We start from the raw sequence: 12,368 nt of genomic DNA, 5'->3' as shown, positions 1-12,368 counted from the left end.
ATACAAAACTTGGGCTAGATCATAAGAAGCTTAAGAAACAAATAGACTTATTTTAGAAATTGATCTTAAAGATCTCTGAATCTGTGGAATTGTAACTTCAAATACATTTTAAAAATCAAATACTATTCTTTGGAATATAGGACTAATTTTTTTGATCGATTGATATGAATCCATGAGTGAAATATCTCACTTTACAATATAAATCTCCACAAAAAGCTCACAGTGTAAAGTTTCCATAACTTGGCCACATGTAAGAGTAGTTCTAGAAAGAACATTTCCTAGCTTTATTTTTATGTATAATTGATGCATACTGCATATTACACTTGCTTTTACAAATGACCTAGAGATGCAAGACTGATGATAAGTTCTCAATCAATTCATATGATTGTCAAAAACCAACAGCAGGTCTTTCATACTGACGTTCCAGAGTCATTATTAGTCAGTTAAAATTAATTCCATTAACATGAAATAGGCCAGGTGCGGTGGCTCACGCCTGTAATCCCAACCACTTTGGGAGGCTGAGGCGGGTGGATCACAAGGTCAGGAGTTCAAGACCAGCCTGGTCAACATGGTGAAACCCCGTCTCTACTAAAAATACAAAAATTAGCTGGGCATAGTGGCGTGTGCCTGTAATCCCAGTTACTCAGGAGGCTGAGGCAGGAGAATTGCTTGAACAGGGACCCGGGAGGCAGAGGCAGCAGTGAGTGAGATCGCGCCACTGCACTCCAGCCTGGGCTACAGAGCGAGACTCTGTCTCAAAAAACAATAAAAAAGGAAGAAGAAAAGAAAGAAACAAACAAACGATCCTACTACATTCAGTATAAACTAATGAGGTTTAATCCAAAGCAAAAATATATCATTCAAATAAGTACTGTCTCAAGGAATTCAGAGACATAGTGACTTATTGATTTATTGCTTTCCATTTCCTCATCTTGGTTTTAATGCATATACAAAAAAAATAGGTCGGCTTCTGTGGTTAACACATTCATTCATTAAGCATTTTATTGAAGTGGAATGGCATAATGGAAAAAATAGAAATTTTGGAGATTTGAGAGTCAGAGATTTGAAACCTGGCTCTATACCACCTCTGGTAAGTCACTGAATCTCTCAGAGTCTACAATTCACCTCTGAAAAACAAGGATAATAGTTTTGTGTGGATTAAAAATAGTGTCTAGAGTTTCCCGCACATAGTAGGTTCTTTAAAATTTGCCACTGTCATTTATGAAGTATTTACAATATATGAAATGATTATAAGAGGTACAACAACAAGTAAAAAATTGCCTCCGTCCTCAAAGAATTTACAATAGTGGAGAAAAACATGTAAAAGTAAATGCTATAAGTTGTTGTGGATGCTAGGAGAGAAGACTATATCACACAGTGATTAGATAATTCCAACTATTTGAAAATCTACCAATAAACTACAATAGCTAGTCTTGAAAGCTAAGCTCTTCTTAAGCAATCCTGAGAATACACAAGTTAATTTAAAACTAGATAGTCTGATTAGATTAAACAGGTTTGAAGTGACTGACAATTGTCATGTGACCAAGGATAATGATGATAATGAAATGTTTAGGAGATTTTTTTTAACAAAGTCTTTTAAAACTAATGTTTAAAAATTTTACTCACTTCCTTTGTATTCTAGATCCTCGCTATCATATATGAAACAGGAACAACATGCAGGACCATTTATATTTGTCTCATTTTATTTCTTGGTAATTACTAAGCCATAGTTGGGAAGGGTTAGAATTTTGAGGACAAGGTTTGAGAAGTGTTATCCTCTATAAACTACTATTTAAAATTATTAAAATCCTAAATTAAAAGGAAAATAAAACCCTAACTTGGTAAAATTCTATTTTAAGCTGTGTTTCTCCCCAATATTAGATTTTACTATTACTTTTGAAGAGGGTGATAATATTCTTTTAAATGCACATTATTCTGTCAAAGGATCCATATACAATTTTTACTTATTACAGGTTTTAATTGAAACAGTAATATAACTATTTAAAATTTAAAAAAATACAAAATCAGTTTTTCATAATTATGTGATGTGGAAAATACAATAATTCTTTTGAACCAAAGGAAATCTTGGTGAAGGCAAGATTTTTACCTTCTGTCTTCTTGCCTTACTTTATTACCAATTTCCAATCACACAAAGATGTGCTTACCCAAAGCCCTGTAATAATCCTATTGTCATTTTAAATGTTTTAGCCTAAAGTATACATTAAATCTTTTAACCATGAAATAATAGCATTGTAAATGAAATGTTTATATTTTTAAATGACTGATACATTGCATACACATATGTAAAAGATGTATTTTTATTTTATCTAACAGACTCCTAGAGCAGTTAGCATGTGCCGAGACCTAAGCACCTTGCAAATATTCCAATTAAATTGCTTATAGCAACCGGGCACAGTGGCTCATGCCTGTAATCCCAGCACTTTGGGAGGCCAAGACAGTGGTTCACTTGTGGTCAGGTGATTGACACCAACCTGGACAACATGGTAAAACCCCATCTCTACTAAAAATACAAAACTTAGCCAGGTTTGGTGGCCCATGCCTGTAATTCCAGCTAGTTGGAAGGCTGAGGCACAAGAATTCTTAAACCTGGGAGGCAGAGGTTGCAGTGAGGGGAGATTATGCCACTGCACTCCAGCCTGGGCAATAGAGTGAGAGTCTGTCTAAAAAAGATTTAAAAAAATTACTTGTATGATGCTAATGTAAATTTTGTAAAAGATAAGATTTTGGGATAATCAGAAAACCCCATAGTGAGTTGGTGACAGGATAAATTAATAGGAAAGTAGATGAAATCTATTAAAAGCTAATAATATTCTACTTGTGTCTTCCTCTAGGTGCTTCAAGCAGTGCAAACAAACACACTCATGTCTTAATATTTTTCTTTCAATCTGTTCACTGCTTCCCTGGCAGTAAACAGTAGCAATGTTTGCCAATCCTTGTACTCTAACTCAAATGGAGGTATTAGATAAGGATGGACTCTGTCCTTTACTTAAACAGGCAACCCAGCTGATTTAAGTCTTAGTATTAGTGAGCGTCATACTGGAAGAGTTTTGTTCTTCATGTAATTCAGAGCCCAGGAAAATGTCTAGCATATAGTCTATTCTCAACATATATTAATCTAATCAACAAATAAGTTTTGTCCTAAGTAACTGCATTATCTTTTCATAAAGGGATTCCTTGAAATTGGTGAAAGCCTTTTCTGAAAAAGAAATTTACTTTTCCCAGTAGATTGTCAACTAGGTAAACAGCAAGCAATTCAAGAAGGAAGCTGTGCCCTGTGTCTTCAGCATTTGAAGTAAAATTATTTTTAGATTTTCTTAAACTTACGTATATTTACTGAGAATAATAGCTACCCCAAATTAACAATTCAGTCTTAAAAAGTAAAGAGACTGGATTGAGTCTCTATTTTTCTGAGAACTGAAAAGCTACTGAAATTATCAAATAAATTTCCATTTCTTTGTTTTGTAGTTTTCTTTTGAAGCAAAAATTTTTATGTCTTTTCAGATCAAAATTTATTTGTAAATAACTGCAGTAAGAAATAAAATGGCTTTTCTGTCCAGCAGCTTTTACTTTCCATTTTCCATTATACTTTTTAATTACTAAATCCATTCAAATGTAATATTCTTTATTACATTTATACTTACCTAAACATTGTGAAATTGATTGGCTTTCCCTTGACAGTCTTCTCTTGTTCAAGTGGAAAAAATCAAATTGGCAAAGACATTTGACCTCCAGTGATTCTGGATAGGGATTGCAAAAAGAGAAACAAAATTACAGGACCAGTCCAAGTGTGGAAACCAAAGGTAAAGGCAGAAGAGAAATTAAGAGAGTTCTGTCTTACCACCCTGCGCCTTGGGAAAGCACCACACAAACCAAATGCAAGATTGAAGTGTAAATCAACAGAAAACTAAGATGAGTTTCAAAGTATAAGCTGTGTGATATTAGTGCCTAAAACTGGCTTCGAAAGAAGGAGGCAAAGCAAAAAAAAGTGAAAGAATGAAGTGTAAAAATAAGATAGTTTATCTACTATTAGTATATCCTCCCTGACTTGAAAACTTCAGGAAAATCACAACTATATGAACACTTGAGGGAATATGTTTGTATAATAATTGAGTTTTCCAGATAGTCCAAAGCTAAAATAGGAAATATATTTGATTTGAGTGTGAACCAGATAGAATGAAAGAATAAATAGATTCTACATGAGGGCACCAAGTTTCATATGAATAAAAATCCAAGTGCTTTTAGTGATTTTCTATTTTAGCCTGTCAAAAATACTATAAACTGGCAGAGTGTGGTGGCTCACTCCTATAATCCCAGCACTTTAAGAGGCCAAGGTGGGAGGATCACTTGAGCCCACAAGTTTGACACTAGCCTGGGCAACATACCGAAAAATAAAAATAATAATTAGCAGGGCGTGGTGGCACACACTCAGGAGACTGACGTGGACTCACTTGAGTCCAGGAGTTTGAGGCTGCAGTGAGCTAAGATAGCACCATTGTACTGAATGAACCCTGGAAAACAGAGTTAGACCCTCTCTCAAAAAACTTAAAAAAAAAAAAAATACTATAGGCTTAGCTACTGGCTGTTTTCATTTGCTTGGTGGATACTGATGTCATGAACACTTGCCCCATGGTATGGAGAGATGCTATAGAATAGTGTTCCTTAGACCATCATTCTTTAAAGCCAGTTCAAAGATTCAATTTGCCAAATCATACTGAGAAAAATGACTCTATTATAGTATGTTAATTTCCATAATAGTATAATGATTAAGAGTTGGCTCCAAAGTCAGACAATGTAGGTTCAAATCTTTGCTCCACCACCTACTGTGTGATCTTGGGCAAGCAACTTAAACTCCCTGCCCTTCAGCTTCCTCGGTTATAACATGTCATTAACATTTGTCCCTACCACATATGGCTATGTGAGAATTAAATGAGTTTTGACACATAAAATAATTTAAACAATGCCTGACACATAGTGTTCATAGCAAGTATATAATTATTAATTTAATTTTTATTATATGAAATAAATAACATATATTACTTCTTATATATTCAAATTCACATAATATTATGAAATTAGGAAAATCAGTAATAAATAATGTTCACTAACCACATAGACTTAACTGGAACACTTGAGTTAAGAAAAGACAAATGATGAATTATATAAAATCCTTAAGTCCAGACATCTTTAATAATACATGTTAAATTAATGTCCTTTTACATTGTGGACAGAAACATTCTAAATACTTTATCACTGAGTGATTATCCTTAGCCTACTTATGGAATCTGGCAGCAGGAGACTATAAACATGCATATACCTATATATTTATCTATCTATATATATATGTATGTACATCCTGGAATTCTTGTGTCATTATTATTTCTTTGTTCCTCCTATAGATTATATCAAATCGAATCCCTAAAATGGAAGAAGCCAAAAGTCAAAGTTTGGAGGAAGACTTTGAAGGACAGGCCACACATACAGGCAAGCAAAGCGAGAAGAAAAAATAATTATTAACTTAAAATTAAATATGGCAATATCTAATACTCTTATTGACATTATTCAGTATGTACTTTAAGTAGTATCTTTATATAAATTGTTAGACTAATCTAAAAAATATTTGAGTGGGCAAATTGGTTTTTGAAATCAAATAATTCCTAACAGTTTTATTCAGATGTCAAAGAGTAAAAAAAAAACACTAATTATTGGTAATTTCTTGTTGACCAACTATCACAAGACCTCTTATCTACATTATAATTAAGTCACTTTCCTCTCTCTTGATTGTACCTCACCCTCACTACAAACTTTCACTGTAAACAAGGATAGACCAAAAGGTAACTAAATGGCCTTTAATTTCAGTTTTCTAATCTCAAAAAAAAAAAGGGAATAATAAGATATTCCCATTTTTTTTTGAATAAATAAATTCAGTATTCCTCTAGAAAACCTAACACTTCATTTCATCCAGAGTCTGTTTTCTTAATCTGTTAAATTATGTTTGGCTATCTATATACCACTCCTAAGAGCTTAAAAAACTTAAATATCATGACTTAAATTTAAAAATTCCCATTTAACTCTATTGAATCTTATTTGAATGGTAATTTCCTCTCTCTTTTAATTTGGATTGAGCCATTAAATTTAGCCAGAAGCTTGAAAGAATTCATAAGACTACCAGCCAAAATGTGTGGATATTTATTTTATAATAGCAATGTGAGGAATACCTTCCTAAGTATGACAAAAACAAAAACAACAACAAAAAGACCACTGAAGAAAAGGCTGGTAAATTCATTTATAAAAAGGAAGGATAGATGGATGAAGGGATGGAGGGAAAGTGGGAGACAGGGAAAAAAAGGAAGAAATAGTTGCTGTCTGGTAAAAGTCACCACGAACAAAAGTCAAAAAACATTTAACAAATAGGGGAAAAACATTTGCAACTCAATCGACAGTGTCAGTTTCCTAATATATATGAAGAGCTCCTACAAATCGGTAAGAAAAGGAACCAATTACCAAATAGAACAATGAGCAAAAGATAGGACAGACTATTCACGGGGGAAAAAAGAAAAAGAAAATAGTAACACAAAAAACTATAGTGAAAGTAATTAAGTTTAATAACACATTTCTGGCACCCTCATACATTGCTGATAGCAGTGTAAATCGGTACAATCTCTGTAGGGGCAACCTAGCAATATCAAAATTAGTAATGTATATGCCCTTTGACCAGGGAATTTTACTTATATAACCATAACTATACCTGCACAGAGTTTTAAAAATGTATGCACAAGATTCTTCACTCAGCGTCATATGTCATAGAAAAAACTGGAAACAACAATGTAGATCACTACGAAACTGTTTAAGTCAATTATGTATATCTACACAATGGAACACCATGCCTCCATTTTCTAATTAAGGAAGAACCTCTTCATGTGTGTATACCAAAAAACTCTCCAAGATACAGTATGAAACAGAAAAAACAAGGTAAGGAAAAATGCATATAATACACCACCATTTGTAGAAAACAGGAACAAAATGGATTCTCTTTTTTAAACAAATATGCACACGTGTATATTTTGAATATGCATAAAACATCTAAAAATATTGATATGAACACTATATGGGAAAACAAAAAGCTTTGATTGCCTGCATATAATATAAATACATTCATAACAAATTTATATTAAATATATACCATATATAACAAATAAAAATTATTAGGCAATATGGAGGAGAAAGAAGGAATACATCCACATAGAGAATATGATATAGAATACGGACATTAAAGGTGTGGATATAGCTAAGCTTTAGTGAAGAACGGTCAGTTTAATATTCCTTGTTTTAAAGAATTTAAGACTTTCTTAAGTGAATAATGTTGTTAGTCATCAAGTCAACTGAATATCAGAATTCCAGTTGAATCATTCTTCATTTAATTAGTTTTACTTAAATCTGCCAATCTGGCAGGGCATGGTGGCTCACACTTGTAATCCCAGCACTTTGGGAGACTGAGGTGGGTAGATTACTTGAGGTCAGGAGTTCAAGACCAGCCTGGCCAACATAGTGAAATCCCATATCTACTAAAAATACGAAAATCAGCCAGGCGTGGTGGCATGCACCTGTAGTCCCAACTACTCGGGAGACTGAGGCAGGAAAATCACCTGAACCCAGGAGGTGGAGGTTGCACTGAGCCAAAATCATGCCCCTACACTCCAGCCTGGGCAACAGAGCAAGACTCCATCTTAAAAAAAAAAAAAAAAAAAATCTGCCAATCTTATTCTTTCTATGTTTGTAAAATATTCCTAGAATCTTAGAAGAATGGGATGGTCTCATAATAATTTTCCTAAAGCCATTTTAGTTGTATTGAGGTCAGGCCCCCTGCTCACCAGTTGTTCTTTACATACTATTGTTATTTTGTTTCCCCAACATTCCCGGTTTCCTTTATTAATACTGTAATGCCAATTTTAGTTTGTTGCTGAAGTTTTTTTCTTAGGTAATAAAAGTGCTATTTTTTCCAAAATTCTAGTATCCTACCTGGACTCTAGTTTTTAAACATATTAACCCCAACCTTTTGCCAGTAGTTCAAAGCACATAATTTATATTTTTATTAGTGCAAATGTTTCCAAAAGATTCTTTACCAAAACCCATTTAACAAGATTAATGTGGGAGCATATTTTTATGAGCAGGGCAGTCAGAAATTTCTAGTCCAAACAAGATGTTTGTTTCTGATGCAGGAGATAATAAGTTTATTCCATGACAATACTTATACAAATTTCAGTTATGCCAATAGTCCTTTTGAAAATAAAAAGGAAAACAATTTATTTTTAATTTCATTCCAGGACCTAAAGGAGTAATAAACGATTGGAGAAAGTTTAAATTAGAGAGTCAAGACAGTGATTCAATTCCACCTAGCAAGAAGGAGATTCTCAGGCAAATGTCTTCTCCTCAGAGTAGGAATGGCAAAGATTCAAAGGAACGAGTCAGCAGAAAGGTAAGATAACACAAAAATGAGTAATAAATAATTTACAAAGTGTTTTCTAATCTAAATCAATCTAGAGAATCATTTTAGACTATTACAAAATATACTGATTACAATATTGCTTATGCTGGCAAAAAAAAAATGGAAATGAAGTGAATGCCTATTGTGGCCTTCCATACCAAGAATACCTACAGTTATGGAAAGAATTAGTTACAAATACATGAGTTGATCTAGAGGTAGTTTCATAATATGAGAAAGCAAAATGCAGAAAATTCCATCTGGGGAATCATAACAAACCTGCTCCACTTGTTTTGAAAACATATAAAGAAAAAATAAATGTAAAACTATGTTGAAACATGTAAAATACTACACTAATGTGACACATAATCATTATTAAAAATGTTATGCCAAGGTTAAACTTTGGAAATGTGTCTGAATGCCTACATATCCATTTGCCTGAATATGTGAATGAAACAAGTTTTCATATAAATATTCAAATACATCTTCAAGGCAAATTTGTGTGGTTTGGTCTGTTAAATTAACAGAACTATAGTAGCAACATAAAAATTATATAAAACATTGGAAATTTTTAGGGTTAAAACTAAATTGGGACAATATTATTATTATTATTATTATTATTATTACTACTACTACTATTATCATTATTTTGAGACAGAGTCTCGTTCTGTCACCCCGGCTGGAGTGCAGTGGCACAATCTTGGCTCACTGCAACCTCCACCTCCTGGATTCAAGCGATTCTCCTGCCACAGCCTCCCAAGTAGCTGGGACTACAGGCATGCGCCACCATTTTTTGTAGAGATGGAGTTTTACCATATTGCCCAGTCTGTTCTCCTGGACTCAAACAATCCATCTTCCTCGGCCTGCCAAAGTGCTGGGATTACAGGCATGATCTCCCATACCCATCCTGGGACAGTAATCTTAAAACAGAAAAAAATATGATAAGGAAAAAAATGAGGACATTAGGAAAACAAATATAAGAAATGGAAGCAAAAGAAAGAAGTAATGAAAGCATCATAAACTTAATACTTAACTTAAATCTCAGTGTCTTCTGTAAAATGACACTAATGATACCTATCTCAGAGGTTATTTGTAAGGATTAGATAACATAATGTATGCGAAGTGCCCAACACTTATGAATGTTTTTCATAAACGTTAGTTTCACGTGTTCTCAATTCTCCTCTACTTTAAAAATTGATAGCATTTGCTGTTTGAAAGGTTACATAAATAAGAGGCAGCAGATGATCCCACATGGGAACCATCTAACTTGCATGGTTCTGAGCTGCTCCACATCTATTAATCACACTATGTCCCATTGTTCCTTTTTATCTTTTTTTCTTTTTTGGCTGGGGGAATGGGTACTTAATATTCTGTTAAATACATTAATAATGGAGTAGCTATTATGAAAGGCCTTGCAAGTAACTTTATATTCCAACTGTAAGGAAAAATAGCTATCTTAGAAAATGGAATTTGGGCCTTTTCTTACTTCAGCCCAAACTAGTGAATAATAATAACCTGGAGGGTTTGTTAAAATACGGATTACTTAGCCTTGGTCTTATAGGTTCTAATTCAGTAAACCTAGGATGGTGCCCAAATATTTGCATTTCCAATAAGTTCCCAAGTGATGCTGATGCTCCTGGTCCAAAAATTAACCTCTTGGATGATCTGATGAACTCCAAATAGTAGGAAAAGCTGTCTTATTTGAATTCCATCCCCCATATTCCAAAAAATCAGTAAGTTATAAGATATAATAGTGTTTGTTGCTATAAAGAAAATAAACCAGCATAGAGTGGAGAGCGTGAGATGGGGACTTTTTTAGGTAAAGTAATCAAGGAAGGTGACATTTAAACAAAAGCTTGAATGAGGTGAAAGAGAAAGGCACATCAGGAGGGAAAGGTAGGTGGTCCAGGCAGAGAAAAGAGCAAAAGTAAACTCCTTCGGTTGAGAATGGGCTTGGTATATCTAAGGAATAAAACTTCTGACTTAATAATTTCTATCATTTCTTTATTCTCAGATGAGCATTCAAGAATATGAACTAATCCATAAAGAGAAAGAGGATGAAAACTGCCTTCGTAAATACCGTAGACAGTGTATGCAGGATATGCACCAGAAGCTGAGCTTTGGGCCTAGATATGGGTTTGTGTATGAGCTGGAAACTGGAGAGCAATTCCTAGAAACAATTGAAAAGGAACAGAAGATCACCACAATAGTTGTTCACATTTATGAAGATGGTATTAAGGGCTGTGATGCTCTAAACAGTAGTTTAACATGTCTTGCAGCAGAATACCCTATAGTTAAGTTTTGTAAAATAAAAGCTTCCAATACAGGTGCTGGGGACCGCTTTTCCTTAGATGTACTTCCTACACTGCTCATCTATAAAGGTGGGGAACTCATAAGCAATTTTATTAGTGTTGCTGATCAGTTTGCTGAAGAATTTTTTGCTGGGGATGTGGAGTCTTTCCTAAATGAATATGGGTTACTACCTGAAAGAGAGGTACATGCCCTAGAGCATACCAAAATAGAAGAAGAAGATATTGAATGAAGATTCACTATGTCAATATCTCATGTTTATCCTTTAGGCACTGGATGATGGTTTTGGTAGTATCTATATTGCTTTAGTGAACACAGAGTATGGGCATGGCTATGCTAATTTGACAAAAATGATTGATGCAACAATCAAGTTATTAGCATTTCTTAGTATTAGTTACTCAAATTGATACAATGCTTGATTACAAAACAGCTGTCTTCAGCAACATTATTAATAAACAAAGAGGATGTGGATAATATTACGACACTTTTCAAAAATTCCTTTCAAGTTACGTTTTGTCTTTTTTACTCCATTTTCCCTCCTCACTGTTATTATTGTTTGGGCTTTTCAAATTACATTATTCATTATAATTTTCTTTGTGTAATAAAAATAAAATCTCATGAGGATATAAATTTTCTGTTTGAAGTCTATTCTTTCTCAAGTATTACATTACCAAGGCCCTAAAAACATTATAAAGTCCAAAATACAAAATATCATTCAGTAAAATATTTTATATTCCAACCAAATTAATGCATAAGAAACTTAGAAACACTGTGTCAAGTTAAAGTTGTATTTTAAAAAGGAAGCAAGATCTTTTTATTCTCTGGGTGGAAGAATAATATTTAGTAGTAATAAAATTACAATATTCATTTGTTGATTGCCTATTATGGGTCAGTATTTTATACATATCATCTCTAATTCTTAACCACAAATCTGTACATAGATAGTATTATTCCCATTTTATAAATAGTAAAACAGAGAATCAGAGAAGTGAAGTGTAAGTTCTACCTTTATTTCCCTTGAAAACATTTGGAAGTCTCTCCTCCAACACAGAAACATGGAAGTGAAAAATAAAATACGTTCAAAATGTCTAAATGAACAATGAGATGAAGAGCAAGATAAAAGAAATTCCTAGGTTTCTGAATCACAGTAGAGAAATAATGGTGCTGACATAATATGGCCTACAATTAAAGATGTGGTACTTGATAAGTACCCAGAAAAGGGTACTTTACTTGTTTAAAGCAGATTTGCATGTTTTCCTGTGGCAGCTCAATGTTGAAATCAGACATTTGCCACAAAGTCTACTTTTCACTCTCCTAAATGACTATTGCTACAGCTTGTCTCCTTTTCATAAGCCTTTTATATCACTTTCCTCCACTTCAAACATTTCATCTTACTCATACTTCACTGAGAAAATACAAGATATCAGATGAGACCTACTTCATCTTTCCATCACCAGATCTGAAGTGCACAGCTGAAGGAAACACTGTTTCTGCTGACGTCATGATGGAAGAAGTGTCCATTCCATCTAATGCCAACTGATCAAACTGTACTGTGAAT

General features: G+C 33.6%; 1 protein-coding gene across 2 annotated transcripts; it reads left to right on the top strand.

Annotated features, from left to right (window-relative positions):
- Window positions 1-5,441: 5,441 nt before the first annotated feature.
- On the top strand, window positions 5,442-11,456 carry PDC (phosducin). 2 transcript variants are annotated; one of them, XM_033198161.1, is made up of 3 exons: window positions 5,442-5,502; window positions 8,343-8,494; window positions 10,515-11,456. In XM_033198161.1, the coding sequence occupies exons 1-3, from the start codon at window positions 5,442-5,444 to the stop codon at window positions 11,040-11,042; spliced, it is 741 nt and encodes a 246-aa protein (XP_033054052.1). In that variant the 3' UTR covers window positions 11,043-11,456. The 2 variants fall into 2 exon arrangements, with proteins under 2 accessions (XP_033054052.1, XP_033054051.1); XM_033198160.1 differs by lacking the exon at window positions 5,442-5,502 and adding an exon at window positions 6,129-6,290.
- The last annotated feature ends 912 nt before the right edge of the window (window positions 11,457-12,368 follow it).

This window comes from Trachypithecus francoisi, unplaced genomic scaffold, assembly GCF_009764315.1.
Source record: "Trachypithecus francoisi isolate TF-2019V2 unplaced genomic scaffold, Tfra_2.0 Lachesis_group5, whole genome shotgun sequence".
Taxonomy (NCBI): Eukaryota; Metazoa; Chordata; class Mammalia; order Primates; family Cercopithecidae; genus Trachypithecus; species Trachypithecus francoisi.
The sequence above is the reverse complement of the archived record's forward strand: the minus strand, read 5'-3'. Positions and strand labels throughout refer to the sequence as shown.

Bases quoted from the DNA above. Each gene is read 5' to 3' on its own strand.
- PDC (XM_033198161.1), top strand. From the start codon at position 5,442: ATGGAAGAAGCCAAAAGTCAAAGTTTGGAGGAAGACTTTGAAGGACAG. The intron at 5,503-8,342 runs GCAAGCAAAGCG...ATTTCATTCCAG, and splicing joins AGGACAGGCCACACATACAG to GACCTAAAGGAGTAATAAAC. The intron at 8,495-10,514 runs GTAAGATAACAC...CTTTATTCTCAG, and splicing joins AGGAACGAGTCAGCAGAAAG to ATGAGCATTCAAGAATATGA.